At 48.1% G+C, this 25,839-nt stretch overlaps 10 protein-coding genes across 10 annotated transcripts; 6 read left to right on the top strand and 4 right to left on the bottom strand.

The window, feature by feature from the left end:
• Window positions 1–58: 58 nt before the first annotated feature.
• ASPWEDRAFT_153005 (AP-3 complex subunit beta) lies at window positions 59–2,851 on the bottom strand. The gene is made up of 3 exons (XM_040829634.1): window positions 2,713–2,851; window positions 2,503–2,660; window positions 59–2,428 (listed from the first exon to the last, which is right to left on the bottom strand). Exons 1-3 carry the CDS (start codon window positions 2,750–2,752, stop codon window positions 173–175), a joined length of 2,454 nt encoding a protein of 817 aa, XP_040690858.1. The 5' UTR covers window positions 2,753–2,851; the 3' UTR covers window positions 59–172.
• Window positions 2,704–3,815, top strand: ASPWEDRAFT_442664 (uncharacterized protein). Its single transcript, XM_040836221.1, has one exon. The coding sequence runs from the start codon at window positions 3,098–3,100 to the stop codon at window positions 3,764–3,766; it is 669 nt and encodes a 222-aa protein (XP_040690857.1). The 5' UTR covers window positions 2,704–3,097; the 3' UTR covers window positions 3,767–3,815.
• A 148-nt stretch (window positions 3,816–3,963) lies between these two features.
• Window positions 3,964–5,519, bottom strand: nuf2 (kinetochore-associated Ndc80 complex subunit NUF2; the record flags this gene model as incomplete). The annotated part of the gene is made up of 4 exons (XM_040837442.1): window positions 3,964–4,077; window positions 4,131–5,045; window positions 5,106–5,366; window positions 5,418–5,519. The coding sequence occupies 4 exons, from the start codon at window positions 5,517–5,519 to the stop codon at window positions 3,964–3,966; spliced, it is 1,392 nt and encodes a 463-aa protein (XP_040690856.1).
• Window positions 5,520–5,847: 328 nt separating this feature from the next.
• ASPWEDRAFT_50446 (translation initiation factor eIF2B subunit alpha) lies at window positions 5,848–6,957 on the top strand (the record flags this gene model as incomplete). The annotated part of the gene is made up of 2 exons (XM_040837441.1): window positions 5,848–5,885; window positions 5,940–6,957. The coding sequence occupies 2 exons, from the start codon at window positions 5,848–5,850 to the stop codon at window positions 6,955–6,957; spliced, it is 1,056 nt and encodes a 351-aa protein (XP_040690855.1).
• A 642-nt stretch (window positions 6,958–7,599) lies between these two features.
• ASPWEDRAFT_442668 (uncharacterized protein) lies at window positions 7,600–8,425 on the bottom strand. Its single transcript, XM_040836222.1, has one exon. It carries the CDS (start codon window positions 8,270–8,272, stop codon window positions 7,727–7,729), a length of 546 nt encoding a protein of 181 aa, XP_040690854.1. The 5' UTR covers window positions 8,273–8,425; the 3' UTR covers window positions 7,600–7,726.
• Window positions 8,426–12,171: 3,746 nt separating this feature from the next.
• ASPWEDRAFT_75145 (uncharacterized protein) lies at window positions 12,172–14,418 on the top strand (the record flags this gene model as incomplete). The annotated part of the gene is made up of 2 exons (XM_040839532.1): window positions 12,172–12,392; window positions 12,444–14,418. Coding segments are annotated over 2 exons (2,196 nt in total), but the record flags the coding sequence as incomplete, so codon positions are not given.
• A 770-nt stretch (window positions 14,419–15,188) lies between these two features.
• ASPWEDRAFT_38834 (thioredoxin family protein) lies at window positions 15,189–16,264 on the top strand. Its single transcript, XM_040834975.1, has 3 exons — window positions 15,189–15,506; window positions 15,707–15,878; window positions 15,950–16,264. The coding sequence occupies exons 1-3, from the start codon at window positions 15,482–15,484 to the stop codon at window positions 16,239–16,241; spliced, it is 489 nt and encodes a 162-aa protein (XP_040690852.1). The 5' UTR covers window positions 15,189–15,481; the 3' UTR covers window positions 16,242–16,264.
• Window positions 16,265–18,389: 2,125 nt separating this feature from the next.
• ASPWEDRAFT_442534 (MHYT domain-containing protein) lies at window positions 18,390–21,156 on the top strand. The gene is made up of 4 exons (XM_040836214.1): window positions 18,390–18,660; window positions 18,711–19,275; window positions 19,327–19,512; window positions 19,579–21,156. The coding sequence occupies exons 1-4, from the start codon at window positions 18,512–18,514 to the stop codon at window positions 21,031–21,033; spliced, it is 2,355 nt and encodes a 784-aa protein (XP_040690851.1). The 5' UTR covers window positions 18,390–18,511; the 3' UTR covers window positions 21,034–21,156.
• Window positions 21,157–22,055: 899 nt separating this feature from the next.
• ASPWEDRAFT_442639 (OTU domain-containing protein) lies at window positions 22,056–23,692 on the bottom strand. Its single transcript, XM_040836218.1, has 2 exons — window positions 22,951–23,692; window positions 22,056–22,891 (listed from the first exon to the last, which is right to left on the bottom strand). Exons 1-2 carry the CDS (start codon window positions 23,512–23,514, stop codon window positions 22,133–22,135), a joined length of 1,323 nt encoding a protein of 440 aa, XP_040690850.1. The 5' UTR covers window positions 23,515–23,692; the 3' UTR covers window positions 22,056–22,132.
• A 740-nt stretch (window positions 23,693–24,432) lies between these two features.
• Window positions 24,433–25,750, top strand: ASPWEDRAFT_26579 (FAD-dependent oxidoreductase; the record flags this gene model as incomplete). The annotated part of the gene is made up of 5 exons (XM_040832872.1): window positions 24,433–24,461; window positions 24,530–24,667; window positions 24,723–24,826; window positions 24,875–24,978; window positions 25,031–25,750. The coding sequence occupies 5 exons, from the start codon at window positions 24,433–24,435 to the stop codon at window positions 25,748–25,750; spliced, it is 1,095 nt and encodes a 364-aa protein (XP_040690849.1).
• Window positions 25,751–25,839: the final 89 nt, after the last annotated feature.

Genomic DNA, 25,839 nt, shown 5'->3' with positions numbered 1-25,839 from the left:
CGACTACTAAATAGAGGGAGATGATGATACATACGCAAGCCAAAACTAAAGGTGATAAATAGAAGCCATAGAATGAATTATATATTTAAATATGTAAGCGGATATCTCATCAAATGGCATAACTATCATTTCCAAAATGAATATCCTTTTTTTCTAAAAAATAATTTCCTGACTATGCATTCCTCGGAGGCTGAGCTGTCAATAGCTGTGTACCCTCAGCATCATCCTCCGAGTCAGTCACTTCTTCATATTCGCTCTCTCCTTCCTCTTCCTCATCTGAGTCTTCTGCCTCGGAGTCGGTCACTTCCTCATACTCCGACTCAGTTTCCTCTTCAGTTTCGCTCTCTTCATCCTCTAACCACTCGCTCAGGCTCTTGTTCTTCGTTGCTGCGCCTTGAACAGCAGCCTTCTGTTTAGTAGCAGATGCAACGCTGATTTCATGGTCCCTGAGGGCCTTGTCGAGCTTCTCGCCCGCAGTCATGGATGCCTTTTCTGGGAGCACTTGAGGCTTTTCCTGCTCACGAAGATGAGCGTCAGGCTCATGTCCTGGCTCAACCCATTCGGGGAGCTTCTCGTAGCCTTTCAGACCATGGAGACCAGCGTCTGGTCCCACAATGAGTGTGGAGGATCCAAGAAGCAAGTCCTTGCGCGTCTCCGACGGACTTGGGACATGTGGGACAGGCTTAGGAGCAAGGAGGAGTAGGTTGGCGAGCTGCGTCTTGGAAGGTGAGTCGAGGAGAGCCTTGTAGAGACGAGCCCGGTCGCGAAGATCATAAGAGGGATCGTATCTAGCGAGGAGGAGGATGTAGCGCCAAAGAAGAGAGATTTTATCTTCTGGCTCTTCTTCCTGCTTTTCTTGTTCGGGTTCTTCCTCTTTCTGTTCATCCTGGTTATCGGTCCATTCGTTGCTATACTTCTGTTCTACCTTGGGCTCTGACTCTGGCTGCTCTTTCAAAGGGTTTCGTAACAGGTGATGTAAGTACACCTTGGCACCTAAAAGGACAATTTGCTGCTTTACAGCCTCTGGTTCATCCGCAAAGCCTTTCACCAATATCCGCAGCACATCTGGTGCGAAATTTCGCTCTGGCTCAATGCCTGCATATTCCCCGACGAGCCAAATGATGGTTGCCCTTGCGTCAGAACTAGTTGTCGACCCGAGGTGCTTCACCAGTTGGATTACTGTCTGTTCGTGCGCTGCTGGGTCTTGTTGGATCAAATGCCTGATCACGGTCAACGACTCCGACACCAGGTTGTCATCCATGCTTGTGATTTGATTGAGCAGGATGCCGAGGCAGTGAGATGAGGTGCTGGTATCACTCTGTGCACAGCGGCCAATTGCGCGAACACTTTCCCGCACTAAATCCGGGTCTGCACCTTGCGAGAAATGTTCCAGCTCGCTGATAATCACTCCCTTGAGATGCATCCCGAAGTGCGGGAACAAAATAGTCAAAACCTCGAGCTTGAGGCGCCAGATGTGGGGTGGTTCATTGCTGTGTACTAGAAAGTGAGAAGCATATTTCGCAAAAGGTTTCGGGTTGCGCAACGATACGGCGACGATATTGTACAGCGCGATTTGCTGCATATCCTGGGGGCTTCGAAGAAGAGCAATCAAAGGGCCAACAGCATCGGTGAGGTATTCCGGTGGGGCCAGATAGAGAAAGCAGCGGACGACACTGACAACCACCGCGGAGTTGCGATTTTGCAGGAGTAGCTTGCATGATCGGAAAAGAAGCTCGAGGTCTGGATCGAGGACCGGAACTTCATATTCGTCGTCACCATTCTGCTCGGTCGTATCCTGGTCATCAATGTCATCGTAGAATCCCTTGGAAGTAACTGCCTTCTTCACTCTCTGGGTCTTGCGGGGGAAGCATTTCCGCGCGTAGAAAGTCAAAAGACGTAGTGTTGACAGTTGGCTCCATTCATCCATATCCACTAGCTTCTTGACCAAGCTCCGGTAGTGCTTGTGAATCAAATCGATACGATCCGGACAAACTTCCAAGAACGCGGCGACGGCGGGTCCAGCGACAAAATACTGCAAATCACCCAGCAATGTGGAGAGATAGCCAATTAACTGCGGAATGGTATTCGGATCCAAGCGATAGCACTTTGGGATTGCCAGTGCAGCTGCTTTGCGGACATGGGGACTCATGTCACCACAACCTCTTTTGATCGCCAGAGACACGATTTGGCTGATAACCGGAACTCGGATGCTAGACATTGTACGAAGTGCCATGGCGCGCACCTGGGGATTCTGATCCGTGAGGGACTTCTGGATCGTGTTGATCGACAAGAGAGCAAGATCCGGTTCCGACTCTGCCTGGTGAACCAAGTAAATGTAAACCAGCTTTTTGACCTCGATATTTGGGTTGGCGACATTTTTAACAACCGCTGGGAAGAAAGGGAAGGACGGTTCGTCACGGTACATCACCTAGATGAGAGATATGAAGTTAGTAGCCTGTTATTTCCGTGGGCGTAGAAGCGAAGCCATGTGTTGTCGCGTACCGAAATCACCTTCCGCATCCCATCCAGGACCTCCCGTTCAATGCGACTTTCGAGGAGCTTCTTAATATGAGACACACTGTGGCCGCGAGACGAGGCATTGGTACTGGACAGCCTGTTACTAGCGGCAGACTGAGCAGCTTCAAGAGTGAGTTCTCGAGCTGGAAAAGAGTTAGCCCCAACACGCAGGCAGGAGAGTCCCAACGGCCGTACCTGTTTCCAGCATGGAAGAAATCCTAGAAATAGTCTCCATTTTCCTGACCCCCAAGGCCCCTGACGGGCGCACTGACAGATTAAGGGAGTGGTCTGGCGAAAAGAAGAGAAGATTGGAGGTGGAGGGGTTCGAGAGCAGGTGATGGTTTGGAGATAAATGAAATGATGCAAGCGAGCCCGGCGGCTCTTGTTGGGTTCGTCTACTGCTCCCCGCACTCCGACTCCGAGCAACTCTCCAACAACCACGCTGGACAGGGCTGGTGGACGTCGGTTCAATGTGAAGAATGTTATATCGGGGGACTTTCGGTTTTATTTCACTTGCCAGCAGGATTCCTTGACAAAAAAGCCTGGAGTGAGTGGCGTCGACACGCAGCTCTCCATAGCAATGGGACCTGTCCGCAGCATATATTCGTTCGACTCGGTCACGGATTTTCTAAAACAAGTCCTTTACAATGATGCATGTGCTACAACTCTTGTCATATGTTCAACCAGAGACCACTTCCTAGGGCAATTGTTTACTGCCATACGCAACCACACAGACGAAACAGGCGCGTCCGACGGCCACCAATTGTCCACCAAAACCATTGGACTGCTGGCGAATTCAAGCAAGATCAGGTTACTGTTCTGCCCAACACTGGAGAATCTACGAGCTTGTCTGTCTGCGTTGCATTCGAGTGATGTTAAACAAGACACAGCACACGTTGATCAGCAGGGCCGACGACCGTTGCTGGCAGTTCTTAATCTGCTTGCTCTACATGTCTCCACGTCTGAATTCTCTGCACAGGGACTATCAAGGACTTTTGCAAATGTGGTGGAAGTGTCGTCTCGAATGGGAATGAATCTTGTGCTATGTGAATGCAGAGATATCCTTGATCCCAGCAATGAACGCGGCGAGGCACTATGGAATGTCCATGTCCCATTGCTCAATGGATCTGTCCGATTTGGGGGAGATGAAAGTACTTTGAGAGGACGCAGCGTGCCAGTGAAAAGAGTTGCGCAACGATGGTTTGAGTTCAATGAAAAAATTGACCAGAAAGCTCCTCGCAATCCTTGAGAAATATGTTACAATGGATGCACTTCGTATATATTATTTCCTCGTGCTTCAACTGCATAAATAGAATGAACCACCCTATCCAATCCATTTGCTCTAGTTAATACGTAACATATGTACTGTCAATATCAATAAACACCCGGGTATCCCTAGAGCCAACGCTTAAAACTCCTGAATCATAACCCATTGAACTCCTTCGCTCATAGACACTTTTCCATCTCGGTGGTATAAAGCTTGATATGTGATTCCAGCTTGAGATACTGGTCATGGGCGCTTTGAATCTCGCTCTCGATATTCTCTTTGAGATCGGCCATCTAGAAGAGTTAGTGTGATACTCGACAATCATCCATGACCACGCAAAACATACCTTTTTCTCAGTTTGCTCAATGCGGATTCTCCGTCTCTCCATATCACGCTGCTTTTCTGCACGCTCTTCACGGAGCTGCTTCTGGACATCTCGAAGCTCCTCCATCCGAGCTTGTGCTGCTGCTGCTTTTTCCCGAGCATTCTTTCCGAGCGCTTCTATCCTCTCATTCCAGCGTGCTAATTGTCGCTGAAGCAGTTTTTCAGTCTGTTCCACTTCTCTAACATTATTGCCCCTCTCGGAAATGGCTTCCTTGTTCCTTGAAGCTCGGGAATCTTCGTCATCCTCTTTCTGTAACTCCATAGCTATGTCCTCGAGAAGCCTGACGCAAGCCTGCACATCGTTTCCAACCACTGTGAAGGTATCTGATGACGTTTGCAAAGCTCTGGCTCTCTTCTCCATCGCATCGATCTGGGCTTTCTCGCGTAGCAGGCTCTCCGAAAGTTCAGTCAGTGTTGACTGGAGAGTTGCTGGGCTCTCCAAGACGTATGGTCGAAGCTTCTCCACTTCTTGTCGATTGCGCACAACCTTTTCGGTCTTCTCTTCCAATAGAGCCTGTCGCCTTGCCTTCTCCGTTTTTACTCGTTCAAGGGTTTCAGCGACCCTTTCCTGGTTTCGTCTCAATTCGAGCAGCCGTGCTTTCAATTCATCGTTCCTCCTGACCTTCTCCCTCACCTGCCCTTCGTTGGCCTTAAGGCTCCGTCGCATTTCCTCCAGCCGTTGTTCCATCTCCTGGTTCTCCACGTAGAGTGTATCGATGCGTGATTTGGTTTTTTCTGTTTTGTTGAAATGCTCATCAATGACAGGGGTTTGCGACTCGCGGAATCGAACAAAGTTAATGAGATACGAGAAGATCTTGATGAGTCTGTCGTGTGTAGGTTTGGTCAAATCCGTAAATGTGAAATCATTTACTCCGCACTGGTTCACGAGCATCGTATTAGCAATTCATCGGATGAACAAGAACGGTCATGAAAATACCTCCTGCATTAACCTCTTCAGACTGATAAAGAACCCCATTAAATTGCGCGTGTCCACGGGCACAATGTCTGGGTAATCGCCAGATACATCATCGCCAGCTGCACGCATAGCAGGCTCTACCGTCTCTTTGGTGACATTCATAAGGAGTTCTCCGAACCATTCAAACACCATTTGAATCTGCTGCGGGTTCGGTTTGATCAAGTCGGCGGTCGTAAAAGGAATACCAATATCGTTGATACATCCTGCAATTTCTTTATCTGGCTGTACATGTCGTTAGATATAATGCTAGTTGTGTCAAGTCGACAAACTGACCAGGCGCATCAAGGCATCGTTCTCATCTTCCTTCTTGCGTCCCCTGTTATGGTGTTGCTGGGTGCCATGGAATTGCTGGCTCATCCGATGATTGTACGACATTTTGTCGCATAAACTCCAGGTTCAAATCGCAGGTCCCAGATGCCAGGTTAAAAAAATGCAGAAGGTGGGTTGCGGTGATGCTCGTGGAGATCTTCTCAAATGTTATGATGATTGTTTACCGCCCTGGCTCGCAGGGCAACCAGAAGCGGACTAGCGCGGCCTGGAGGGGCAGCGGATGCAAACAGTGCAAACTCCCACTCCACGCTTCTTTTCGATGACTCTTCATGGCGATTATTTGGTCATGATTATTCTTGTGGATCGCAGCACAGGTTGATAGAAACTACTCTTATTTAAGTAACCAGAGCGGCTTGCGCGCCATCGGATCATCATGGCTACTGAATCGTCAAATGTCGCCAAACCATTCGAGTAAGGATTCTGGCAAAAAACCTCCTGCGTTGTATTTGCTAAACCCCTCGACAGCATTGTCGCTACATATAATGACTTGCTACGCTCGGATCCGGACCTGACGATGCCAATCGCGGCTATCGAAGCTCTGGTTCTTCTTCTTACACACTCGCCCTCCTCGACGATATCAGAGACATTAGACTTGTTGGAGAAATCCACTACCCACTTGAAAAAGTCGATCCCCAACCCTATCGGTCTCTCCGCCGGAACCGACCTTTTCCAGAGATACCTGATCACAACTCTACAAAGGCCAGGGCAGCTAGGACCTGCGGGTGATTTCAACGCCATCAGAGCACACCTGCTCTCCAACGGTCGATTGTTCATTCGACGTGCAAAGGAAAGCCGAGACAAGATTGCTGCATTCGGAAGGGGATTTGTGCGCGATGGAAGTACAGTTCTTACAAACGGTGGATCCAGAGTTGTCGCATCGTTGTTGCAACAGGCAGCTGATGAAAAGGGTGGCCCGTCTGCGGTGCGGTTCCGGGTGATCTATGTTCTCTCATCATCAACCAAGAAGAACATCGAAAGCTCCTCCGAAGAGCCCGAGGGTATGGAAACAGTGCGTGCGCTGCGAGCCAAGGGAGTTCCTGTGGCTACGATTCCTGAGTCGGCAGTCGCATATTCTCTCGGAAAGGCAGATATAGTGATTGTGGGAGCCGAAGGTGTGGTGGAAAACGGAGGAATCGTGTCGCGAATGGGAACTTATCAGATTGGACTTCTGGCCAAGGCCATGGGCAAGCCTTTCTATGCCGTGGCAGAGAGCCACAAATTCGTCCGACTTTACCCGCTTGGACAGTATGATTTGCCTATTGATCAGCGAGTCATCGACTTCAAGAGCGAAGAAGACATTGCAGACGAAGCCAAGCAACAGCCCGCAGCCAGCCAATCGGAAGCGACTCCAAAGACCAGTATGGATGATCGCTCTGACGTGGTCGACTTCACCCCTCCTCATCTGATTTCCGCGTTGATTACGGATAGCGGCGTTCTGACGCCCAGTGCAGTCAGTGAAGAGCTGATCAAGATATGGTTTTAAACTTGAGAGAATTAATGATCTACAAGCCGAAGAAAGGCTTAAAAAAAGATGGGTTTTGCAGGGGGAACTAGACTTGGCGGAAAGACAACAGACCCCAGTCTGAACTAGACAGCTAGTATGGGATCACACTGCATTAGTTTGCGAACCTGCCTTCTGAAGTGTCAGCCATGTCCTGATAGCGGGCAGATAGCCAGAGAGATAATGGCTTTCTTCAGTAATCCCGATCGCCACGATTGGAATGTCTAGATCCTTGGAATACGATGTCCAAGACAGGGACAGTGGACAGAAGGCGTTTAATCACATGGAATGAACATGTCATCCACGACGTATGGCTTATTATGACCAGATGAATAGAATAAAATAACAATATCAAGAAGCAGCCTGTAATACATCGGACACCCTGTAAGCAATACAATATACAGTCACCATCCCCATAACACAGCTAATCTATATCACGACACTCGGCATGCACCAAATACGGAATCCTCAACCACCCCGGCAGCAGAGAAAAAAATCCGACCATCTGTAACCCCAATCACCAGAAACCAACGTCCATTCTGCCCATAATAGGAAAAGACCCGATATCTACATAACGCATTAGCACTAGCCCAAAAATACACCCATCAAAGGTAACCAAGATATACATACCCCATTTTATACAAAACTCCCTTTAGCACCCTATCAACCTTCTCCTCCAACAACCTCGCCCTCTCAAGCCCCGACAACCACTCCACCCTCCCCAAACCAAAAATCTCCTCTAACTCATCCACTACTCCAGCGAAGGAGGGTGGTAGAACGTGAGACCCGGATCGTAGATTTGGAGAGCCCGGGCTAGGGCAGATCTTGGAGTTGAGGAGTTTCTGGAAAGCACTCTGCTGCGGAGAGCGCGGTATTTTCGTTTTTCGACTTTTAGGTTTCTCATTGGTTGTCTTCGTTTTTGGCGGTTTAGGATGGATGGAGAAGTAGAAGAGGGAGAAGGGGTTGTGGTTGTGTTTGGCCATGGGAAGAGCCAGGGGAGGAATGATGGGGGGAACATCGCTGTTGTTGAGTATATTGTTGTTCGGTGTGTAGCTATGCTATTGTGTAGGTTGCTGTTCTGCTGGTTTGTGTAGTTGGATACTACCCAAGAGGATGATTTAAGAGTATAGAGTTGGTATAGAGTTGATCTAGGCAACATAAGGATAAACATGATGTCACCCCAGTATGTGCATTCCATAACAGTATATATCAATTTTATATCTTCATAAGCATCGTTCATCTCATTCACTTCCACCCCCATTTTTTTCCAACCAACTGCACCTGCAGCTTCATTCATCGAGCGAGTCAGACCTTCAAACGAATGTTGACACTGATATTGATGGATTAAACCATCCTAAACCGCAGTCCGGTAATATCGACATTGACATCGACTCGGCTCGACTCGAATCCCAGATTCTACCGTGGATAGAATCTGCAGGAGGAGGTGATGGCTTTCGTAAATCGTATACGGATATCGATAGGTATTGACAAGATGGGTAACGAGAGACGGGGTAATCATTTCACATAATTTCATTATAAAATGATGATGTTATCCTTGAATAATATCATCCAGGCTAGCCTGGTAAATCGACAAGTTCAATTTTCAATGCGTCCGAGATAAATGTGCGGATCGATGGAATACAGCGAGGCAAAGGCGTAGAGGAGGAGATAGCCAAAGGCGATGAAGAGCCATAATGCGTCCATTACGTGAGGTGGATAAGAATATATACAAGACAGACAGACAGGTAAGAGCTAGCATGCAGAGTGAGATGGTAGAATGTTTCAAAACGTTGAAAAGAAGAGGGGTGAATGGGGTTAAATATGGAGGATGACTGCATGGATGTCACATTTCCATCTTTTTTGATCTGTCAGAGTTTCGTTGGACCAATCGAGAAGAGCGGGGTTGGGTTTCTTTTATTCTTCTTTTCTTTTTTCCATTAAATAATCATAATGATATCAACTCTGCTATATGCAGGAGTGTTGGGCTATCTGGTTGATCTGATTAGGCTGGATGTACCGATCTACACAAGAGTCTGACTATAGATGCATGTACAGATCACCAACACGGGCACACAGTAAGATAGGATCAAAGGATCAACAGAGTCCGTGACAATCATTCCGAATGATTCTCGAAGTTGGGCAATTCTAAAAAGTGGACTGTGTGTAACCTACTGGAATGATCTGGCGGTGAGACTCCCTGGAGTGCAGTTGATGCGGTGAGACCAGCAGAGTACGAGATGCATTTCTTTGAGGGCTGGCAGAGTTGGGACGAGGATGTGAATCCACGGTTATGTCATGTTGATGTTGAGGTTGATGGATGATCCTGATGGATGGGATGGGGACAGCATCGTTTTCCACGTCATCAGATATCATTCCTCTATTCTTCTGTTATTCCTCCTTTCTACTATACCTAGGTTCTGTCACTCGCAGAGAAAAAGAGAAGAAGCGGGGAAGCGGAGCACGTGTCATATCCACTCTCGCTCCTCTGATTGGCTGCATCTGTTCTTCCCCGCCTGCCCCTCCGATATCGAGATTCATCATGATGGGAATATTGGACACAGAAGAGACAACGGAGATGAGTAGGAAGATTGATTGATATGTTATGTAGAGCACATCTAGGCAGACAGATAGTATGTATAGATCAGGCAGCCCAAGCTAAAGTTAAATACATATTACATAAATGCTCACTATCCACCGAAGCATCCGCAGAGCATCCGCAGAACGCGTCACTCTTCGCAGTCTCCCTCCCTCCCATCCACATCCACCATCCAGTCTGCTTCTTCAAACCCATCGAACTATTCCCCTCTCATCGGAAGATAGACTCTCTGATTCATCGATACATTTCAAACCTCGAACCGAAATACGATATTCATCAACAACCGCTAAAAATGGGCGTGGACTCACTAAGTACTATCGCTCTGCGCCCAGGGCCGAAAGAAGACTACTACACGCAAGCTGAACAAGACTGGCGCCATCACAGCCAGGATAGTGATGTTAAGAGGAACGAATCATGGTCGTTAAAGCGACTCCTCAGTCGACGCCGATATCGAGTGTTGGAGCGAGAACCGAACCGGTTGAGGAAGAGGGCGACGCAGTGAATTTATTATCTCGGTGATTTTGTTTTTCAGGGATGTACAAGTACAAGTACAGTGTACATATGTATCAGTCTAAACCTTGCCACGTGTATACCAGATTGAAAGGAGGATTCGATTATCCTTATCATCAAACCATCGGAGAATATCCATCTTGTTTCTTTTTTTGGGGGCAGAGAATGTCATTGTTGGTTATGTTTAAATTGTTTCTATTTATTGCCGGGAAGTCTACCGTGGCTCAGGATGGCGGGTATTCCATGGATTGTGGAATGAGAATATCCACACTTATCTTCAGTTAAATATCCGAGAGTAGTCCGTCTGCATGAGTCGAGTCAGTCGACACCGCGACAGTTAACGGCATTAGCAGGCAGGAAAGATGAGATGAGATGACGCCCCACTGGGTTTGATGAGGTGAAATTAAACCGCCCATCCAGGCCGATCGCGGTTCAAGATACACCATTACCTACATTAGCAGTACTTAGCAGGACAGTCGAGGGATGATTAACCGAACCCCAACCCTGAAAAGTACACACAATCGATAAAATATCTAATAAATATTCAAGACCGATGCAAGGATGACAGTCGGGAGTGTCCAGACTGGCCACTAAGTGAGAATGTCTCACATTATCATTTCTCAAGAAGCAGACTGGCTCTAGTCGATGCAGGAACAGGCGATCTCATTTTGGCCCTGAAGGATCCCTGTTTTAATACAGTACCGTATCGGAAATGATGTCAGTTGCTGATACTTTACTGTATCCATTACAGTACATCTGTCCATCTCCACTGTACCTGTGGACGTTGTCTGTAGTCTGTACATCCTGTGCATAGTTGTAGCTGTAGTATTGCATATGCCATACTACACAACTTTTTTATCTACATATGTAAGGTCCAGACCGACACGTTCCAAAAAACCCTCGAGAGACGATCGGCACTTAATTTCCTCTAGTCGTTTTTATTATTTCTGAAGTTTTTGTCTTGCCAGGGTTTTAGAGCGCCCCACTGGGCCATTACTAGGAGAACAAGCAACCGTTGCGGCAGCGCTTTGGCCCATCTGTCAGGAGCAGCAATACCGTGGATGTATTGTATGCCTGATAGCCTGATACCTAACGATGCCTAACAGAGGAAGAAGAAGAATAATAAGAAAGAATAAGAAATATTTTATGCATAGTAAATATCTTATTAGGTACTCTATTATATTTTATGTTACCTTATTTACCTACCTACTAGTACCTACTTAGGTATGTGTCTGTACGCACATCTGAGGGTCTCGGTTCTGCAGTCATGTGGATGGTTTCCCCACACTGGAAGAATTTTCATCTCGATCTCTCATCATCATAATACAGTATACTATTTACTATTATCTATATTATTATTATTCTACTATTATAATAAATGAGAATAAGAATATATATTATAAAAATATTGTACAGTAGAGATATGACAAGTAATATGTAGTGGTACGGCCCGGCGTACACCAGGAACCGGCGTCCCCTGGTTGACGATAGACTAAAGGGCGCTTTGTTTGTCTCGGCCATTCTGACTCTTCGGCGTTGGATCTCACTTTCTCATCTTCTCCATCTTTTCCTTTCCTGTTATTTTCCCTAATTTTCTCGCTCTTTTTCTCTTCTTCCCTTCTTTCGTTTTTTCTCCTTCTTTTCTCCCTTCCTCACGTTATATCGCCGTAGTGTCACCTACTGGCTACCCTGTTCTACTGCCACTAGTCCCCTAATAATCCTCCCCCCCAAGTCTAAAATAGTACCTGGGGCCCTTACTCGCTCTCGTTCTCGCTCGCTCTCTCTCTTCCTTCGTCCTTCCATCATCTCCCATCTCTTCTTTTCTCCTCTTCTCATCCTTTCACCAATTTCTCACCCTCCGTCATCTCCCTTTGTCGGACCCGCCCGAATTTTCTGTCTCTTCCGACCCCCGGTTTGTTTTGATGTGGCTTTCCTCTTTGTCGGTTTGCCTCTGGGTCTCGTGTCTCGCTCCAACCCTCATCCCCCAATGAGTCCAGCCACTCTGCCAAACCCTGCAGTCGAGATTACCAGTGTCCACCACATCTGACTCGCCAGCCGGGACGAGGCTGACCTAGATCGGACCGCCCGCCATGGCGATATGGCCCTTTGGTCGCAAGAACAAGCGGCATACAATCCAGCTGGGTGCACCTGAAACCGCCGACTCTCGTCTGTCGCACGAAGTGGCCCCTGGGTCGGTTCCCGGCTTCGAGGCGGACTTGGGCGGAGCCCCGTCCCGTAAATCATCTAAACGTCAAAAAAACCGTCACTCCCATCCCGTCGAAGATATCTCGAGTCTAAACGATGCCATACCGTCCTCGCCACCTCACCACCTCACCTACCATCCCCCACCCACTGCCCATAGCGAACGACTGCCTTCAAGGAAGGGAGTTCGAGATCCATCTCTTCGAAAGGACCGTCGTGTCGATGTCTACACCTCCCACTCGAGCGTGGGCCAAGATCAGCCAGCCATGTCTCGAACCCCGTCGTTATTACGGAAGCGTAACGAGAACGGTCCAGCCGTGTTGAAGAAACGGCTAAGCAAGCGGAAGGCTCATGAGATTGCCCGTGAACAAGAAATTCGGATGATGGTCTCTTCTCCGATCGATATTCCTCGTCGTCGGACAGACCAGTTCCTGGATGCAAAGCCAAAACCAAAGCGAGGGCAAAAGGCCCTCCGTAATAAACGTTCGGACCGCCAGCTCTCAGAGGCCAGCCTTTCCATCCGTAACTCTCTGGCGTCTTCGTTATCTGACATCTCAGAATCAAACACTTTCAAGGTCAATGCATTCGCTGCTTGGACCCCAAGGCCCGCCATCCGCTATGTCGAACCGCCTCGACTTGCAACGGCCCGGAGTCAGAATGCATCTGCGGCATCTACCCGCAGGGAGAGGTTACCTGCTCTGACCATGTCGGAGGAGAACTTGCATTCGAGGAAGCGGATTGACCGATTAGCGGATAATCTCGACGCCGGCGGTCTACGAGAACTTCTCGAGAGAGACCGCCGCCGTAAAGAGAGAAAGCACATCGAGGATCATGAGAAGCTCCACCGCAAATTGCGAGATAGTGCTGAACAACAGCAGTTGGAGGAAGCACGTGCTCAACTCCAGGATCACGCGGGCGAGATCCAGCCAGATGCTGAAGTCTACGCTGAACCAGAACCTATTGAAGAAGAAACCGCCCTGGACACTGAATCAAAAGATTTTGTGCCTAATACTCTGCCGGGTACTTGGTTGCGGGATGGTTCCAAATCCAAGGAGACCGTACGAAGCCGCGAATCTTTGGAGAGCGTTCGCGTCATTGGCAACATTGACGATAGCTCTATCCGGGGGCAGAAACTGGGCCCACGCCGCAGCTTTGCTCCATCCCAAGAAATGGGAATGTCTCAGAGTACCCTATCACCGTCTCACTCCCCGTCGAGACATGGTCTCGGCAGTCCAACATCCTCGCAAATATATGGAATGACCCGGGATTCTACCTCGGACGTTTCTAGAACTATCGACTCTGAACGACGTCTGTCCGACCAGAGCGGCAGACGCATCAACACATTATCCTCTTTCTTCCGACGCGGTAGCCACCGTCTCAAGAGAAGCTATCGTGAACGGTTCCAGGACCAGACCTCGGATCTCTCAAATGCCTCTCACGAGTCCTTTTCTAGGATTCCCACCCAATCATCGGGGCCACCGCCCTATGTTCCTCCCAAGAGCTTCCTTCGGGCTGGCACAATTCAGCGCTCCCAATCTAAATTCACCGAACATTTCGGTGACGAGCCTCTTTCTCCACCGGATTCTCGCCTTCAATCACCAGACATTCCCGAGGAGCCCACTGACCGCTCTGCTGATCTTTCTGGGATGGAGAACGAGGGAACCTCTCATTCGGTTGTCGGTGCTCGTCCAATTCCGGGTGCCCTGACGGAAGAGAACTTGAACGATGATGACAATATACCTTTGTCTCAATCCCTTGCGTCGATTGACTCGGAAGGATCATGGATGTCAGGTCAATTCCTTCGTCGTATTTCCCAGAGAAACAACAATAACCCAACTCGACGAAGCCAGTGCTCCTCGCCGACCAAGTTGCAAGAAGAGGTTGAGGAGTCGGCTCTAGAAAACGGCGTTTCTGGGAACGATTACGATGCCCGAGCCAGTCACCAGGACCGAGAGAGCATGGCAGTCGTTCTGCCCGAGCAAGAAGAGGAGGAAACCTGGCATGACCAGATTGCCAGACGACCCGTACTGGTGAACCCGACGATTCGGCCCAAGTCGAATGAGGGACTTCTCAACAGAATCCAGTCCTTTTCTGCCGAGGAAGAATTCAGCCCCATAGAGGAGCACTCTGCCGAGTTTCACTCGGGGGAGAGCATCCATTCTGAAGGAGAGCATGCCTATTAGGTTCTTGTTGAGATACTCAATACTTCCTAATGTTTGAGCATTTCTCAGTACATATTCAGTCACTCTTTATCTTTCCTTTGTTTGATTTCCTTTGTATTGTTGATGTTCCGACTACCATTCTAAAGCCATGGCTAGCTCTTAAACGGTGTGAAATACTGCCTGGCGCAAGTATGCTGCTTGCCTTTATTCCCCCCTTTCTTCTGCCTTTTTTTTTCATTTTCATTTTTCTAAAAACTTCCAGTCCAGTGCATTTCCCCTCACACTGGAATTTTGCTATTTCGCGTTTTGTTGATACCCCATCTCAGCGGAAGTTTGAATGAGTTTCCCCTGCCCACTGCATAATAATTCTCCTCTTTTGATACCTGATGGTATCTTTCTTTGATACTTCCGGATCATCTTCAATTTTCAATTCAATGCACATATTTCTGTGACTCTGCCGGCCAAGGCCCCCAAAGTCTGCATCCCTTTATCTGACATGGTATTAGTATTGTTTATTCTTATTATTTATAATTCCTATTTGTTCATAATGATCCTGGTCACCATGCTGGCTTAGCCATTCCGACCGGACCGGCGAGGCATAAGCAAGGAATTGAACCCGATTGGCAGAGTGCCTGTATGTATGTAATACTACATATTGTGAATGAGAAATAAAACCTGGCTGATGCAGGCCATCTGAGTCATTTACCCTTGCTTTCTAAGAATGTTTCCGATATGACCCAGTAATCGAACCCACGTAGTTGTCTAGACATGGAGGATTTCCAAGACAAACGAGTGCCTCAGGTGTCAGTCTGACTAAGGCCCAGACCGTTCCTGATTCGTAAGCGGCAAAGCACGTCATTAACTGCCGCCGCTTTAACCGCGGCTGCTCACCTCTTCTGTTTTCTTGTCTCCAACGAGTGCAACCACCAAACAGATTGTCTCGCTCACTGCTTGTCCAATTCAGCCAATCGCTCAATTGCATCGATATCTCTTCCAATTGCCATTTCCCCCTGACAAATCCACCCTCGCACCACCCATGTCTCTATTCGCCCCGAGTCTTAGTAAGTCGCTCGCTGTCTGGCCCTCTGGCCTGTTTTGATTCTACGAACCCCCGAGATGCTTCCGGCTGCTCGGTGATTATTCATCCTCTTTGCCCAACGTCATTCGGGGAATGAAAATCCCCCTTTCCTATAAGAGCGATTCTGCCCCTCCTTGACAGCCCCTCCTTGGAAGCTAATCAATTTCCGCCTTTTCTTCATAGTTTCAAAATCATCCACCGTGGCCTCCCTTCGCCTCTCTACCCCTCTTGCTTCTAGCTTGATATCTCGCCCATTCCAGCGTCAGGTTTTTGCTGCTTCTCGGTCTTTCTCTTCTTCTCGCACAAACAACTTTAGACCTACACCCGCCACCATGGTTGTCCACGAGATCAAGTCGTATGTCGTCTTTTTATATGCCTTCTGGCTTGGGGCTGGGATTGTGTTCACTAACTAATTCTTCAATACAGCGCCGCTCAGTTCAAGGAGATTGTCGATGCCAAAAAGACTTTTGTCCTCGACTGCTACGCCGATTGGTGCGGTCCTTGCAAGGCCATCGCCCCTAAGATCTCTTCCTTGAGCGAAGAGCACGCCCATGCCGAGTTCTACAAGGTTGACGTCGACAATGTTTCCGAGCTCGCTGCTGAATTGGGTGTCCGCGCCATGCCCAGCTTCTTCTTCTACAAGGACGGCCAGAAGGTCCACGATGTCGTCGGTGCCAACCCCAAGGGTGTCGAGGAAGCTGTCAAGGCTCTTGCATAAATTTGAGGGGGCTTGAATACAGGAATGTTTATGTTGTTTTGTTATCTTGAATCCAAAGGACCACCGTAACTGGGTCCTGTACTAGACGAATGAATCAGTCGAATTAATCCATTTATCCACATTGCAGCAGGATCATAGTAGTTTTATCTATACAGATTTGACTTGCTGTACATTGAATTGCTTTTATAGATTTCCATGTTATGGGGTAGTCTATTATGCATGTGACAGATCATGTCCGTCACACCATGCATGCATATCCTTGACCATGCATGCAGTATGGATGTACCCGATGAACCCTGAATTGATCTTGAACTTGGGTTGATATGAATCGAACATTAACAACTAGTTATAGAATACCTAGCTAACTTATCAGCCTGTATCGGAAGCTGTCATTGTAAAGCAGAAATTGTCTCTGATATTGCTGGGATACCCTAAGCACATATGAGATTAGTTTTGAGCTACTGTACATGCAGTATCTGGGAACGACTGCGACTAGAGTAGATTGCATGCTGCGTCATGGTTGAGATAGCTCTGGTGGGGGCGAGAGGAGATCATCGTAGGCACTTAAGTGGTAGACATCAAACTTGCACATCACCACCATGCTTAGAGAGCCTTTTGAAGCTTAGATGCTAATCCAGATAACCATCTTGTCCATGATAGCTATTAAACCTCTCATCGCTGTCTTCATCTCGCTTAGATATGCCATCTCACCTGCCTGCCTACCTATCTATCCGAGCATACAGACAAAGAAACGGAATAATAACAAACCAGGCATAAATAAACGAGCCCCAGATAAAGAAACCGTTGATAGTAAGGTAAAGTGAAATATGTGATCTATCCAAGTCTTTCTTTCCCTGGACGAACTGCAAATCTGAATGTCTCGGATGCGTGTGCTTGCGCTAGCCCTAATCTGGATGGTCGAGAGATCTCGTCTTCCTCTTCTTTTTCTGTTTCTTCCTCCCTGAGACTTCGACTATCTTGTCATCAGAATTGACAGTACAGGGATAAGCTTGAGCTATCCTCGCTAATTTGTCCGTCATATCCTGGCATTTCTATGCCGATCTGAATATTGACTCGCGTGAATTCAGCACTAGATTCGGCCTTACAAATAGCAACGACTATCTGCTGGCGGTACGCTAAATAGTCCCAATGACACCAAAGAAGACCCAAAACTAATCGAGCCTTTCCCATGGATCTTAGGTTCCTGATCCATTCCACAGTACAGTAAACAAATTCATATTTTCACTGCTGAGTGCTGGCCGAGAGACGAGAAATCCCAGCAGATTCAAGACATGGCCACATGGACGAGATTCAGCCCCCCACCAGGAAAGTGGGAATCAGTATCCACTCGACCTTTCGCAAACTCCGATTTCTGCAGGATCTTATTATCATGTCCTTCTTCGTGGAAATAATCCCAGTCGAGTGTCGACTCATGTTTCATCGGAGAAGAGCGATGCAGGCGCAGCTGAACTCCGTCGTTAGTGAGCTTAGTGGTTCCCACTAGGAAGAGCTCTCGACGACTTGGATACGTCAGAAGCCACTGACTAGTCTTTTCTTTGTTTCGCTCTTTTTTTCACCGATCAGAAGTATATTATTGCTAAGCTGCTAGTATTCTAGGGCCAGAAAACTCTTTTACTCAGTCTCGTGGCTGTCAGCCTGTCATCGAGTCGGATAACTCTACCCCTCTTGGGAGAGTGGACACTAGGAACACACGCCCCATCGTATCTTGCCTTCGGTAGCCAACTGCGATCCGATCTATAGATCCAAATCTCACCGATGTGGTCCCAGCTGCAATCGCTTGCATGACCCTTGTTTGGGTATTTATGTGCAAGTGGTCCAGTGAGAAGGAGCCTGACTCCATTTTTGAACCACTTTCTGGGTAAATTCTTCGAAAGGAGGGCCCATGATATCGCAAGAAAGTCCAGTGGCTGCTTGGTATTGGTCTATCGGAAAAATGATGCGTGGAGACCATCACCCTGCCTGGACATGGCTGTGTCCCACTGTCCTGACATGTGGTACATAGCATGGTGTTTAGCTTTGGTTTTTTTTCTGGTTGTTATAAGATGTTCTCAGTTCCCACATGGACGATCGTATCTGTCAATATGTCAACCTTATTCTTCATTTTGTTCCCGCCCATCTCTTTCGTTTTCTGTTTGTAGTTTTGTTCGTCGTCCAGATGTTTTGATTAAGCAAATTGACTCGCATTTCTCCCCCAAAGGTCTTAATGATATTGCCACTATCTTTTGTCGCTATTTAACCTTCCTCGTGCAATGGTGGATACACATAGCCCTGAGGCGATGATCGCCGTCTCGTACCTCCCGGGGTACATCTTTCTTTCTTATGTTATAAGCATGATGGGATGCACAACAACCTTGGAACTGCTTCATCGAAGGACGTCAATGGCCGGTCTACTCAATTGGTACGCCAACCTTGTACAAACCGCACTACCCCATCGATTAACAATACCAGGTATCTCCTACTCACTTCCTCCATCGCAATGGGTGGCATCGGCATCTGGTGCATGCATTTCATCGGCAATCGAGCAGTCATTCTCGGTGACGGCGACCCCCACATCCAGATATACTACAGCATGGCATTCACCGGCATCTCATTCGCCTTACCAGTATGCGTGTTGCTCATCGCGTTCTACGCCGTCGGGGTGGAAGAAAAAGCCGGCTACATTCGTATCCTGATGGGTGGCATACTAACCGGAAGCGCGGTTTGCGGCATGCACTATGTTGGCCAACTCGGTATCGCTAATTATAAATGCTCTTACCATGTCGGTAGTGTGGTTGGATCCGCCATCATCGCCATCTTTGCGAGTACATCTGCTTTGGGTATCTTCTTTCGATGGCGTGCTACGTGGACGGATGTTTGGTGGAGACGAGGCATCTGTGGTTGTTTGCTTGCTGTGGCTGTTTCGGGGATGCACTGGACGGCGACAGCAGGGACTTCTTATAGGGAACATGACGAGACTATTAGACATGGTACTCCGTTATCTCGGAGCCAGACTGTCATTATCTGTGCTGTGTTGGTATGTGTATCATTTGTTTTTTGGATGTTGGTTGGTACTAACCTGCTCTAGTCGTGTGCATCTTGCGTATTCTTGTCGGCATGTGCTATTGTTGCTGGAGGAAATCGCAGAAAATCGACTATACGAGCCCGCCAACTTGTCCTTAGCTGTGCCTTTTTTGATCCAGCTGGGAGAATCATGGTCACGCCACAGGCGGTACTTCCAAGTCGGAAGATTGTCGAACGTTACGTTGGAAAGGTATGTTGAGCATCTATTTTAGCAGTTCTGCGTATGAATATGCTAACTGGTCTATGTACTGTACAGACATTCAAAGATGATGATCTTACCCGGACGCACCCCGCCTTCCTTTGGGCTTTTAGGGCAAGCCGAAATTGGAAGTTGGTGAAAGATCTTGTTCCCTTTATGAAAAACCGGTTGGAGTTTGAAGAGGTCGTGGTCCAAAGGCACGCTCTCACTCAAGGAGTCGGAGTGGACAAAGACACGGAACTACAAGAGACTAATTTCGACACGCTCTTCAAGCAACTCTTCTGCACAACTGCACAAGAGCTTTCCGATGAGCTTCGACAGCCGCTTCAAGACCTGGGGATGCTGTATGATGATGTCTTGACCACTACTGCGTCGATATCACGTCTCTCAAGAGCGATTGGAAACTCTTTACCTCGCAAAGGCCAGTTGCTTTTCACAGTCCGACAGCTAAACAAGCAAGAAGCTGCTCGATTTGCAGCATCGGGCTTCCGTTTCGCTACCATCGAGCATGTCACATCACCACTATCCCGCCGTATCCACGTCCCATCCACAGCATTGGGTACTCATCTCCGGGATATGCGAGATTATGCTACCACTAGTCGTAACTTTGAGCAAGGTGTCCACCTAATCTCCTTTGTTATGAGACCAACTATTCATGACCATTTCGAAGTCCTAACAGCCAAGGGCGTCGGGAATCCCTTACCCTCTTCCACACTGGCGATCAAACGCCTCCGAATCCCACATCTGAAGTTCCTCTCACACCTAGATGGGTGGACTATATCAGCCTGCCTAGAGTGGCTAATCTCAGACACAGCACGAGCATACCACGACGTGGAAGAACTCCGCGAACAGCTCGTCCAAGCAATGATCGAACTCACCAAGTCCTTCCCACCCGATATCAGACCCATGGCCCGCTTCTCAGCTCGACCCCTAATAGCCCCATGCCGCGGCTCCAGACTCTCCGACGAACAAAACTGCATCCTCCTCCCCTTCTGCGTCGTCGGAAGCCTCGACACCCAAACCCCAACCCCAGACTTCGCATTCACACCCTTCCGCCTCTTCAGAGTCCAACAACAGGTCAACGACGGCGTCTCAGACAGAGACGGCTTCTCCAAAGAACTCAGCCAAGAACTATTCTACACAAACATCCGCTCAACCTCTCTCACCGAATCCGACCTCACCCAATCCGCCCGATCAATGCTTCGCCTCCTCCCCTCTCGCAAACAACTCCCAAGCGACGGCCCTCCCACCGCTTCGCAGTCCCGGGAATCCCTCGTCGACACCTCTTCCATTAATGAGATCATGGTCCGTCGTGAAGTTAAAGTCGACGTGGCAAAGTTTGAAGAAACAGCTACCCAGTCTTCCCTGGGGACGCTCTCGTCTCGCACTACCGTCGTAGCTGGGGAGATGACGGCTACCACATACGTCGACGAATTGTATAGTCTTTGCTATGCGCCTAGTATCAGATTAAGGCCTGATACGATGTTTTCGCATGTCTCTGGGGTGGTTTGAAAGTTGAATTCGTTCAAATTGGAAATTATTAGAAACTAAACTAAACTCAAACTTCCCGAGGTGATCTCGATGATAAACTCAACCTTATTCACATCACTTTGTGTGAAGCAGAACACACCACAAATACGCTAGGAAACTGGCCCATGTCAGACCGAAAGTGGTGCCCATGAGGGCATACAGGCTAATCCCGATCTCCTAGAAGACTGATAGGCAAAGAAAGAATTTAATTGAGTCTACTTGTCAGACATGAACTGCAGACTTGAACCCCGAGTGATAGTCGACAGTGTTGAAGCCATGTTGGATCTCAATGGCCTTGTGGTTTGCCTTGGGTCAATTGTGTCAAATCTAGAGGTCTTTGACATTAATTGGAATGATGGAACTTGTTTGGTGCATCAAGTTCAAAAGACAACAAATTTTATAATAAACCGACCCGAATGAAATACCCACTCAACATCATTTCCTTCAACTCTACGCCAATAAAGTATTTATAGATGAAATGTGTAGATCAGCTAATCCATCCATTCTGGACTGGATCATGAATTATATTGGCCCGATTTTTGACAACCAAAATTTGCCCCTTTCACAATCGACGACCACCAGTGTCCATCGAAAATCAAGATGGGATGACAAAGGCAACTCGTATATAAGAAACAACTCAAGAATCATCACCCATTGAAACATGCACCTGGCATGGTAGCTCTAATATTTGCGTTGGAATCCCCATCCAAAATCGATAATCAAAAAAAGGAAGCAGGGCACCACCCAGTTGGCAACTTTTTCACCCACAGTCCCAATGCAAAACAGCCAGAGATAATAAACGCCTCATCAAACATGTCATATGCTTCACATGATAAAAATCGTCACAGTGACAAAAAGAAAAAATCGTATGCCAGAAAAATGAAAGAATTTGTAGAAACGAGGGAACAAGGTCACTTTTGCTGTTGAGTGAAAGATGGAAATGACGCTCCAAGATAAAAAGGATCAAACGCGCTTGAAATGCATCCGGTATTAAGGGTGAGAGCAACGTATCGTATGTATGGTCTAACCCGTTGCGATGATAAAATGTAAGATAAGATGTCTAAAGAGATATCGAGGGTTCTCAAACAACTCTAGACGCAGTGCGACTCCGAGTAATACGTCGGCTTCGTCGTGGTTTTTGCTCGCCATTGGACTCGCTCTGCTGGCTAGAGGCCTCGACAGAAGCAGGTTCCGATTTGGCTTTTGGTTTTGGTTCGGCCTTGGAGTCCGCATTTCCCTGGCCCGTATGAATAGCTGGATTGCTTGCTTGCTCGGGAGTGTGATGAGCCGTCGCTTTCTCTGCCACGGTCTCTGGGCTGACTCGTAGCCTTAGAGAAACCAGGTCATTTTGATCGTCTTTGAAGGAAATCCCGACCGTGACATCTGGCAGGATCCGTCTCTTTTGCTCCCGAGCCCGGGTGCGTCGGAGAACTGGTCGAGGATTTTCCTCGCTGTCACTGTCATCCGCTGAGCGCTTGCTACCGGTGCTGAAAGGAGACGAGGAACGCGAAGACGGCTGAATGTGTGATTTCATAATTGCTCTAGACGCGGCAGACTCTCCTGGAGGCGGAACGGTGTTTTCATTTTCACCAAGGAGGTTGGTGAAAGCCCGGTCGATGTTGCCACGACATTGTTGGAGCATTTCGACAATTGCGTCACGGTCGTACTTGCCTCCTAAGCCCTCCTGGATAGCTGAAATTTTCCATGGAGTGGCCATGTCTACCACAGTAGGAATAGGATTCTTTCGAGCCTCCTCTCTCATCTGGCTCTCTTTTGGAATACACGGCAGACCCGTTCGGGGTCCATTTCTATAGCGTACTGAGGAATAGTGATGAAAGTCCTGTGCAGGCGAGTGATTAGGAAACTGGACCTTGTGTGAAAAAACGCGAGCAAACCCACATGAAATGCAATATGTACGAGTTCTCTTTCTTCATTCATGGGAGCATGGACATCCCGAAAATTCTGGATGCCATACATGGTGTAAACATTGACGTCTCTTTTGAACGACTGGCAGAATGCCTGAATTTCCTCTGCTCCTCCCCAAACCCCCCGTCTCCGACTTTCTGATACCTTGGAATCGAAGCTTCGCTCTTTGTCCTTGATTGACGGGGGTGCAGGACTAGCTGAAGACGAAGAACAGGAAGAATACTTGGCGGCCGACGCGGCGGCTCGCCTGGGAGCTCGACGCTCCCCACCGACAGCGGCTATGAAGCTCATAAAATAGTCTCGGTTGGCGGCAATATGATCTGCAAGACGAACACGGATTTCGTCGGCATGGGTAAAGTCTCCGTAAAGTTGATCGGAGAAGGCGTAATAGAGGCAATTGCCTACGAGCAGAAATGTCAGAAAAGGGCCAGTCCACCCGCTTGCCATTGGAAGAGCAGGCGTTGAGCCAAGCAAGTCAATGGCAGATGGGGATGCGGGGAAGGAAAGAATTACCATCACCTTCCGTAGGCAGAGCATAGAGCCCTAGCTCATTGAGACACGGGATCTCCAGACATTCCGCCTCTGCAGATTTACTATTGCGGGTATTATTCCTGGGCGGCCTGGGCTGGTTCTGAAGCTGAGGTAATTGTTTCTGAGGCTGCTGTTGCACGGGTGCCTCTTCTGGGGGAATGTTGGAGTAATGTTGACGGGGCGTGACTATAGGCACGATTCTGCCAGCTTTTGAGACGTCCGCCATGGTTGGAAAAGCTCTGCCCGACGAAAGGCCCTCATTTGTGGTTAAGGCAAAGTGGGACAAGAGGGCAGAGAAGAGATAAAGGGTTCGTCGAGCAGAGAGAAGCGGATCCGAGGAAGAAGAGAGAGAGAAAAGTAAGGATGAGAGAAGGAAGAGGGAAAAAAGGACGATCTACAAAAAAGAGACCGACCGACACGCGAGAAACGGAGGAGCGAGAAAGCGTCAGGAATCACGATGAACAAACGGGGCTGCGGAGGGAAAAGCGGAAGCCGAAGGAGGGCCGAGTGAGCGGTGAGCAGAAACGAAATATTATTGGTGGACAAAGGGGGGTTGCGATTGGTGGACAACTAGTAGGTATAGTACCTAACGAGATAGATTATAAGAAAGGATATAATTGATATAGAGTAGATATAAAGAATAAAGAAATAATGAAGAACAAGTGAATAGATATATCAGATATTGTAATGATATTGTTAGAATGTTGAGCGTGAAGAGGTGTAAAGATGAATACAGTGAATACAGTATCATACATACCATACATACACGATACACCCCTCATACTGTATCTCTTATCAAATGCCTTCAATTCCGCTTTCCGCTGGCTCAAGATAAATACTCCTCATCCCTCTCCTCCTCTCCTCTCGTATTCCCTCTGATCTCAATCTGTACCCCTCCTTTCACTCAGTTTTCAATCCTCAAACATGGCTTCGAATAACATCGTGATCCTGGGGTATGAACTACTTCCCCGGATTCTGACTGACTCCACTAGAGCTCCAGATGCTAACGTCTATCCACCAGTGCTGGTGTTACTGGACTCACCACTGCATATCTCCTATCCAAGGATGCCTCCAATAGCATCACTGTCGTCGCCAAACACATGCCCGGAGACTACGATATCGAGTACTGTTCTCCCTTCGCTGGTGCCAACTATCAACCGTATGAATTTCATGAACACACCTCTTTAGAAGCCGATAATTAATTGATTTCTCAGATTTGGAAAAGAAGGTACTCCCGAGGCAGAGTGGGAAAAAGCCACTTGGCCTGCGTTGAAGGAATTGACTGAAAAGTATCCAGAAGCTGGCATTCATTTCCAAGGTATGCTCCCCATTTCCAGATTCTCCTAAGCTGTGCTAACAGTGGCAGATACAATTGTCTACAACCGCAAGAAGGACCAGCAATCTGCTGGTGGCCAGTGGTTCTCTGAATTGGTGCAAAAAGACCCGTGGTATAAGGATGTCGTCCTCGGTGTATGTACCTGCAGGTATCCCTCGCTTCTCGATCTGAGACTGATCATGACAGTTCCGAGAGATCCCAGCCGGTCAGCTAGCTGAGGGTATTGACAATGCTTCCACATTCAAATCCGTGTGCATCAATCCTGCCATCTATCTGCCATGGCTTATCGGCCAGTCTCGCAAAAATGGAGTGGTTTTCAAGAGAGGCTCCTTCAAGCACATTACAGACGCCGCCTATGTACACCATTCCGGAAAGAAAGCTGATCTAATCGTCAACTGTACTGGTCTGTCATCGAAGAAACTGGGCGGAGTGCGTGACGACAAACTCTTCCCGGCTAGAGGCCAGGTTGTAGTCGTACGAAATGACCCCGGCGCGATGGTTACAATCTCCGGGAGCGATGATGGAGAAGACGAGATTGTGTACATGATGACACGAGCAGCAGGAGGAGGAACCGTTATCGGTGGCTCATACCAGAAGCACAACTGGGAATCATCGCCTGATCCCAACCTTGCCGTTCGCATCATGAAACGTGCCATTGCCCTACGCCCGGAGCTTGTGAGCAAGGGACAGGGAATTGAAGGGTTGGACGTCATCCGACACAGCGTGGGATTGCGGCCACTCCGAGAAGGTGGTCCGCGTATTGAAAAGGACAAGGTGGATGGTGTTGCTATCGTGCACAACTATGGTCATGGCGGTTTTGGATACCAGGCTTCATTCGGCTGTGCACAAACTGCGGTCAAGTTGGTTAATGAAACCCTCCAGCAGAAGGACAAGGCGAAGCTTTAAGATGATATAATACATTGTATGTGAATAATTCATGGTCTAAGAAGCATTCCAGGTGTATATACAGCACCATCTATCATCATGACATCACC

Source organism: Aspergillus wentii, assembly GCF_001890725.1.
Source record: "Aspergillus wentii DTO 134E9 unplaced genomic scaffold ASPWEscaffold_3, whole genome shotgun sequence".
In the NCBI taxonomy this organism is placed as follows: Eukaryota; Fungi; Ascomycota; class Eurotiomycetes; order Eurotiales; family Aspergillaceae; genus Aspergillus; species Aspergillus wentii.
This window is presented reverse-complemented; position numbering and strand designations above follow the sequence as displayed.

Excerpts from the sequence above, each read along its gene's own strand:
- ASPWEDRAFT_153005 (XM_040829634.1), bottom strand. The coding sequence starts at position 2,752 with ATGGAGACTATTTCTAGGATTTCTTCCATGCTGGAAACAG. Across the intron at positions 2,661-2,712 it reads TTCTTCCATGCTGGAAACAG|CTCGAGAACTCACTCTTGAA; the intron begins GTACGGCCGTTG and ends ACTCTTTTCCAG. Across the intron at positions 2,429-2,502 it reads GGATGCGGAAGGTGATTTCG|GTGATGTACCGTGACGAACC; the intron begins GTACGCGACAAC and ends TCTCTCATCTAG.
- ASPWEDRAFT_442664 (XM_040836221.1), top strand. The coding sequence starts at position 3,098 with ATGGGACCTGTCCGCAGCATATATTCGTTCGACTCGGTCACGGATTTT.
- ASPWEDRAFT_442668 (XM_040836222.1), bottom strand. The coding sequence starts at position 8,272 with ATGAATGAAGCTGCAGGTGCAGTTGGTTGGAAAAAAATGGGGGTGGAA.
- ASPWEDRAFT_38834 (XM_040834975.1), top strand. The coding sequence starts at position 15,482 with ATGTCTCTATTCGCCCCGAGTCTTA. Across the intron at positions 15,507-15,706 it reads TCTATTCGCCCCGAGTCTTA|TTTCAAAATCATCCACCGTG; the intron begins GTAAGTCGCTCG and ends TTTTCTTCATAG. Across the intron at positions 15,879-15,949 it reads GTTGTCCACGAGATCAAGTC|CGCCGCTCAGTTCAAGGAGA; the intron begins GTATGTCGTCTT and ends TCTTCAATACAG.
- ASPWEDRAFT_442534 (XM_040836214.1), top strand. The coding sequence starts at position 18,512 with ATGGTGGATACACATAGCCCTGAGGCGATGATCGCCGTCTCGTACCTC. Across the intron at positions 19,276-19,326 it reads TCATTATCTGTGCTGTGTTG|TCGTGTGCATCTTGCGTATT; the intron begins GTATGTGTATCA and ends AACCTGCTCTAG. Across the intron at positions 19,513-19,578 it reads TCGAACGTTACGTTGGAAAG|ACATTCAAAGATGATGATCT; the intron begins GTATGTTGAGCA and ends TGTACTGTACAG.
- ASPWEDRAFT_442639 (XM_040836218.1), bottom strand. The coding sequence starts at position 23,514 with ATGCTCTGCCTACGGAAGGTGATGGTAATTCTTTCCTTCCCCGCATCC. Across the intron at positions 22,892-22,950 it reads TCGTACATATTGCATTTCAT|GACTTTCATCACTATTCCTC; the intron begins GTGGGTTTGCTC and ends TCGCCTGCACAG.